The 6919-nt window shown below is 50.6% G+C and overlaps 1 protein-coding gene across 1 annotated transcript; it reads right to left on the bottom strand.

Moving 5' to 3' along the window:
- Positions 1–853: 853 nt before the first annotated feature.
- Positions 854–3103, bottom strand: PRLHR (prolactin releasing hormone receptor). The gene has a single exon (XM_065894425.1). It carries the CDS (start codon positions 2575–2577, stop codon positions 1465–1467), a length of 1113 nt encoding a protein of 370 aa, XP_065750497.1. The 5' UTR covers positions 2578–3103; the 3' UTR covers positions 854–1464.
- Positions 3104–6919: the final 3816 nt, after the last annotated feature.

The following is a 6919-nucleotide window of genomic DNA, read 5'->3' as shown; positions in this document are numbered from 1 at the left end:
TCCTTGTCATCCCCAAATCACCCCCTCTTTCCCTTCCTTTCGGGGCACACTTTAATGAGTGAATGAGCTCATTGAGAGTAAGAAAAGGGGAGAGGTGGGAAAACACTGGTTCTGCTCTTTAGTGCTGGAGTAGTACTGGAATCTTCCAGTTGGTAGCTGAATGGCTGCAGACACCACTCCATGGCCTATATGCCACAAGGGCTAATCTGACAGCTGCATATCATGTATCATTTCCCAAGACTCCTGCCTTCACTGCCACTGTCATTATTCCAACATCAAAGTGGAAACCCTTGTCCCAGGGCTCTTCTCCTCATTTAAAGAGCTCTTGGGATGTTAAGGTAAGGATTAGCAGCCTGGTATCATGGCCCAACAGTCATCACCTCTTCCCTTCACCCTGAAAGGAATTAAGTGTTTGATCTGTGCATCCTGTAGGTGGCGCTTTACTTTTCTGTTCTGGATTTAAGTAAGCTTCTCCCCTTCCTTATATTCTGAGTTGATCGTGTTCCAAGTGGGTCACCACAGAGCAGGTGCTGAGCAGTCAGTTGACAGCTGTTGATCTGTTTCGAGATCAGGAAAAAGCATGTATGGCACACAGCTTACACTGAGTATCCAGAAAACCAAATATTTGAGTGCCTGCCTGTGGCAAACACTGGGTGTGTATATACAAACATACACGCGGATAGGGTGTCTGTCCTATGCAGTTATATATCCCCTTAAACGATTTGAACCTTTTCCTCTTTATCCCTATTTATCTATATCCTCATCGACTAATTCAGCTCATCATCTTCAAATAGAAATTGGGGGATAAGGAGGAGGGAAAACAGTAGCAAAACCTCTTGAAAGGTGGTTTGTAAGTGTTTTTGTACTATAAATTCAAGTGGATTTAAAATTAAAACCCCTTTGGCATATAAAGGTCTTATTCAGGAAATGCTGAAATCCTAGATGTAGCGTTGTAGGACATATTTCCCTGGAATCCCAGAAATTAATGGGTTCAAATTGACTAAGCAATTGTACCTCGGCTGAGCCCCTTTTAAAAGGCAACCTGAAAAGCTTTACCAACCCCAACAAAGCCATTTTAAACCCCCTGCTCATTGCTCCTTCATCTCCCCATTGAGCAAGCAGAAGAGGAACAAGGAAGGCAGCTACGGTCCTGAAATACTGTTCTGAACCAGGAGAAGGAGCTTTGTTTGGCCTTCAAGGGCAAACGGAGGAAATAATAAATCCTCTTTTCCTCTCCCCCGGCCTCCTGCAAGCAAAGCACAAGACTGTCAACAAAGCCCACTTAGCATTTTACAAAGACACAGGACAAGGAAAGACAGCTGGACAAGAAGGCTGGGCTGGAAGCTTTGCCCCTTATTGGCTTAGTATTAGCTTAGCTCTGGAATAAACTCTCCAGTCCGGCCTCGGGTGGGCATCCTCGGAGACAAGCGGACATGGAGTTCCCCAAGGCCTGGCGCAGCGGCATCAGATGAGCACGCTGACTGTCATGCTCTGGCCGTGCGGCGCGATCTTGCGGGGCCAGGTGAACAACAGCTTGCGTAGCTCCTCACGGAAGCTGTCGTGCAGCCAGGCGTAGATGAAGGGGTTGTAGCAGACCGAGCTCATGGCGAGCCAGTGGCAGAGCAGCTGCACTAACCCGAAGGCATAGGGGTCTATGGCGCGCGGGTCGAGATCCCGCAGCAGATTGAAGACGTGCAGGGGCAGCCAGCAGACGGCGAACACCACCACCACCACCACCAGCAGGCAGAAGGTGCGGCGGCGTCGCGCGCGATCCCAGTCCGCTTGGCTCGGGGTCACGCAGCCCGGCACCACGCGGTTGCGGAGCTTCACCGACACCCGGACGTAAGACAAGAGGATGACCAGCAGGGGGAGCAGGTAGGTGACGAGCAGCAGCCCCCAAGCGTAGAGCTGGCGCTGGCGCTCCTGGGACCCCCAGAACTCCTCGCAGAGGCGCACGCGGTGTGGCTTGAGCTCGACGTGGTAGGTGTGCACGGCGGCCGGCAGCGCCAGCACCGCGGACAGCGCCCAGATGGCCAGCACCGCGTAGGCGCTGAGGCGCAGCGAGATGCGCCGGCGCAGAGGGTGCACCAGCACGACGTAGCGGTCCACCGCGATGGTGGCGAGCGTGAACACAGACACATAGACGGTGACGGGCTGCAGGAAGAAGACCAGGTGGCACAGGCCGCCGCCGAACACCCAGCCGCGTGGCTCGAAAGCGTAGGCCAGCGTGAGCGGCACGCAGGCGGTGCACATGAGCACGTCCGACAAGGCCAGGTTGCCGATGAGGAAGTTGGTCACGTTGTGCAGCCGACGCACCCGTGCGATCACCAGCACCAGCAGGCAGTTGCCCACCAGCCCCACGACCACCACGATGCTGTAGAGCAGCACAATCAGCCCCTTCAGCTGATGCACCAGCTGCAGGCTCTGGAATGGCGCGATGGCCTGCGCGCCAGGACCAGCCGCCGACCCATTGCCCACCAACGCTCCTGAGCTCTGGTTGGCCGGAGTTGAAGCCGCCCGCAGCAGCCCAGAAAAGAAGTCAGGGGCCCCGGGACCCTGAGTCGCCAATGAGGCCATGGCCACCTGTCCAAAGAGAATCAAAGTCCGTCACTTCCCATTCTCTCTCCGCCCCCTCGTACACCAACTGCGCCCCTCAACGCACACACACACTTGAGTGACCCAAATATTCCTCTGGAATGACTGGCCACAATAAATAACAACAAAATTTAAAGTGCCGTCACCCCTACCTCTGTAAAATTAAGTCTGTGAGTTAGATGTGCACAGGTTATTTCAATGCCTTCTATTCTATTTAGAGCCCTTACAGTCCCCACAGGCCAGATCCAGGAGCACAGTCCTACCTGGTGACTGGGGCTTGGCGGATGGAAAAGCGCTCCGGGGAACGAGGGGGAGAATTCTGGCGGTCCCTAGAGGTCCTCCACCCAAGACGGCCGTGCAGCCTTCTCCGCTTCTCCGCGGAGCTGAAGAGATTCAAGCGTTCCCAGTGGGATCGCGGCGCCTCCCCTCCGCCCCGCCCCCCACTCCATCGTGCCCTTGTACGGAAAAAAGGGGCGGAGCACGCACCTCCCGACTCGGCACTTAGAGAACTGGAGAAGTGGATAGTGTGGGGTGAATAGAAGCAGAAGAGGAAGGAGCGGCCGGAAACCTGGGCCGGAGGGGCGAGGGAGAACCTCTACTGCGGGAGCTTGCTGCGCCCCGGGAGAGTCCCGCTCTGGAGGAGAGCGCAGTGGACTAGGGAGAGGAGGGGCGTGAAGCCCCGGGCTCTAGGGCTCTACGGCAGGACCTGGTGCTGTTTGAACAAGGAAGGCGCAGGGGAGGAAGTGGGTGGGAGTTGAGATGGGATGTAGGGGAAAGATGAGGGACTCGCCCTCAAGCGATGGATTCTGCATGGAGTCCTGGCCTGCGCTAACAGGGTCGCACAGGGGGTTCTGTCAGGGATCTAAATATTCGCCGCAGGCCTTCGGGCGCTCGCGCTCCGCGGGACCCACTGAGCCTTCCCTCCGCCTAGGCTGATGACGCGATTCGAGAGTCGCGGGTCCCGCGGGTCCGAACAAGCCCAAGGAAGTGTTCAGCACCACGGACAGCTCCCACGGCCCGGGCTGCGCCGCGCGTGAGTGCCTGCCAGCGGACGATTAGGGAGTGCAGCCCCTCTCTGTGTTCTATGCATTTGGAGAAGGAACCTGGTCCCTGGCCTGGTTCAAAGAGCTGCCTCGCCGCCTGCATCCTGGGCCGGAGCTGCAGACTTCAAGAGCTGTAGGGCGGAGTGGAGGAAGATGGGCCGGGGTCTCTGGGGGTCGGAGGGTGGTGACTTGTGCTCCTGCTACGGGTCACCGCACATAGTGCCAAGGACGGCGCTGTCTTTTATCTCCCTGGGTCAGAAAATGCAGCCTCCGTGCCATTTACCTTAGACAGGTTCACTGCGATACCTGCTCGCCACTCCTCTGCTATTCCCTTCTTCTCTCCCTCGTTCTCCGCTACCAAGTTCTAATCCGTATCTGCCTGACAATACCAGTAAGGATTGTCAGTTCTGAGACCCTACCCTCTCCTTCCTTAAATAAACACCCTTAGGCCGCCTCACCACACAACACACACATACACACACACACACACACACATGCACATACACACATATATATGCAGGATTTCTACCAGGATAACAAACATTTGAGAAACTTAAAAGTTACATACAATCTTTAGTAGTATTAAGTCATCACTGAAATGTACATTTAACCTGGACCAAGTTGGGGAAGGCAGGAAGGAGACTTTGTAGCCTCCCTCCTTTGAAGCTATCTCCTCCCTTCACATTTTCTTTCCTTTTCCCAGAGGATGGAGCTTCACTGTCCGTCTCTCATAAGCCCTTGTACTTTGTCTTCTGTCTGTAGATATTCCAATTGGGCTGGAAAGAAGTAAAATGATTCTACTCTCCAGATTTAAGTGATTCACTCATACAGGGAGAAAAGTCAACATTGGAACAAAAGCAATCCAATTTTATGCAACTGTATTTATTCTAAACCCACGTGTTCTGGGTTATAATCACTTTAGCTAAAGCGAGTATGATATTAAAAAAAAAAAACCTCAAAATAAAATACAATCTGTGCCTGCCTAATCCCTTACCCAGTGATTTTTCTCATCATGTTCACCAACAGGGTTATATATACCCAAGAGCAGAGGCACTCTTTTGCTTCAAAATATCTTTAACAGTGGCACAGTGGTTAAGAATCCACCTGCCAATGCAGGGGACACGGGTTCTTGCCCTGGGCCGGAAAGATCCCACATGCCGCGGAGCAACTAAGCCCATGCGCCACAATAACTGAGCCTGCGCTCTAGAGCCCATGAGCCACAACTACCGAGCCAGCAAGCTGCAACTACTGAAGCCCACGTGCCTAGAGCCCGTGCTCTGCAACAAGAGAAGTCACTGCAATGAGAAGCCCGCGCACCACAACGAAGAGTAGCCCCCACTTGCCACAACTAGAGAAAGCCCGCATGCAGCAGTAAAGACCCAATGCAGCCAAAAATAAAATAAATAAATTTAAAAAGAAAAGAATTCTTTAAAAAAAAAATCTCTAACAGAGGAAATTGTGGTAACATAGTTGAAAAGGATTCGGGATGCAGTTAGGCCTATAACTAGACCCATCACTCTAGTCAATATCATTGATTATATAATACTAAAGATAGTAACATGACAAACTTATCAACAACTAGAGGCCATGTAAATGTCAGTATTTGAAAGTTCAATATTGGGGTACCCTCCAGAGAAGAAAGTTGATCATTTGCCAAGCTCCTGATAAAATCTGGTAAGGGTTTCAGTGTTGTGAGCTTTTGCAAGATGGAAAGAAAGTGAACATCTCAGAATAGAACAGCCCATTTTAGATCTCTGTTCTCTCTGGTCCTCATTGGAGTTAAGGCTAGGGTCCCTCTCAGCTAGGACATCACAATTAAACCATACTAATGTTCAGACTTTCCCTTATTAATAGTGCTCCAGAAACCTGAGAGATCATGAATAAACAAAAAACTTTTAGGACAAATGAAGGAAAGATAGTACCTCACATAGTTAAATAACAAACTATGGGATTGTATTACCTCCCCTACCCCCAAAGTCTTCAATAGCCCATCAGACAAAGACCAGAGCCTTTAGCATGGCATTTCCAATCACATGCCCCCCTCTTCTTATCCTCCCTCTTTTTTTTTTTTTTTTTTTTTGGTCTGTCTTCCCACCTCTGTCTCAATCCCTATATTCAGGCCACACTAGACTGTTGGACACAGACATGTCCTCACCATCCAACATCTCTCTTGGGGTTTATTCCCTTTCTCTAGAATACTGGTTGCTTCATCCCCACGCAACTTACATTCTTCACATCCGACGGGGCCCAACTCAAAGATTACCCTGGCTTCAAAGCCTTTTCCCTTTCATGATATTTCTGTCCTTTATTACATTATACCTTTGAAATTCTGAACGTGTTTCCTCTAGAGCCTCCACCAACCATGATGTAAACTCTTTACAGGCAAGGGCCAATGTCTTGAAGCATTTTTGTACCTACATTACAACATGCCTGAACCCAGCAGATACCAAATAAATGTCCCTTTTGATTGAATGGATAAAAATAGCCCCCATTTATTGAGGGCATTTTACATGCCAGGCACTGTGCTAATTACTTCACACACATCATCCCATTTGATCCCCTCAAAACTATTGTGTTGTTTTTGGCTGCGCCACAGGGCTTGTGGGATCTTAGCTCCCCAACCAGGGATCGAACCCATGCCCTCGGCAGTGAAAGCGTGGAGTCCTAACCACTGGACTGCCAGGAAATTCCCCTCAAAACGATTATTATGTTCATTTTACAAATGAGGAAAGTGGTACTTCAAGGCTAAGTAACTAACCGTAATGGCACAACTAATAAGCAGTGGGGCTGGAATCTCAACTTAGATTTGCCTGACTCTGGAAGCAAACACTCCACTACTGTACTTCACTGCCTCTGAATCCATGACAGATGCACTGAAAAATACAAGTAGGTTCTGATGGGATTGAATAAATAAAGGGAACCCCTCCTCCACTGTGGTGTATTACAGGAAGCTCTAACAAATTTGGTTACAACTCTACCTTTATTGTGTTTAAGCTAAACAGATCTTTAGGAACTTCCCTGGTGGTGCAGTGATTAAGAATCCGCCTGCCAATGCAAGGGACATGGGTTTTGAGCCCTAGTCAGGGAAGATCCCACATGCTGGTGGAACAACTAAGCCCGTGCACCACAACTACTGAGCCTGCGCTCTACAGCCCGTGCTCCGCAACAAGAGAAGCCACCGCAGTGAGAAGCCCGCGCACCGCAACTAGAGAAAGCCCGAGTGCAGCAACAAAGACCCAACGCAGCCAAAAATAAAAATAAATAAAAATTAAAAAATAAAT

This window comes from Phocoena phocoena, chromosome 16 (genome assembly GCF_963924675.1).
Source record: "Phocoena phocoena chromosome 16, mPhoPho1.1, whole genome shotgun sequence".
Taxonomy (NCBI): domain Eukaryota; kingdom Metazoa; phylum Chordata; class Mammalia; order Artiodactyla; family Phocoenidae; genus Phocoena; species Phocoena phocoena.
This window is presented reverse-complemented; position numbering and strand designations above follow the sequence as displayed.

What these genes read in the sequence shown, in the direction of transcription:
- PRLHR (XM_065894425.1), bottom strand. Translation starts at nt 2,577, where the DNA reads ATGGCCTCATTGGCGACTCAGGGTCCCGGGGCCCCTGACTTCTTTTCT.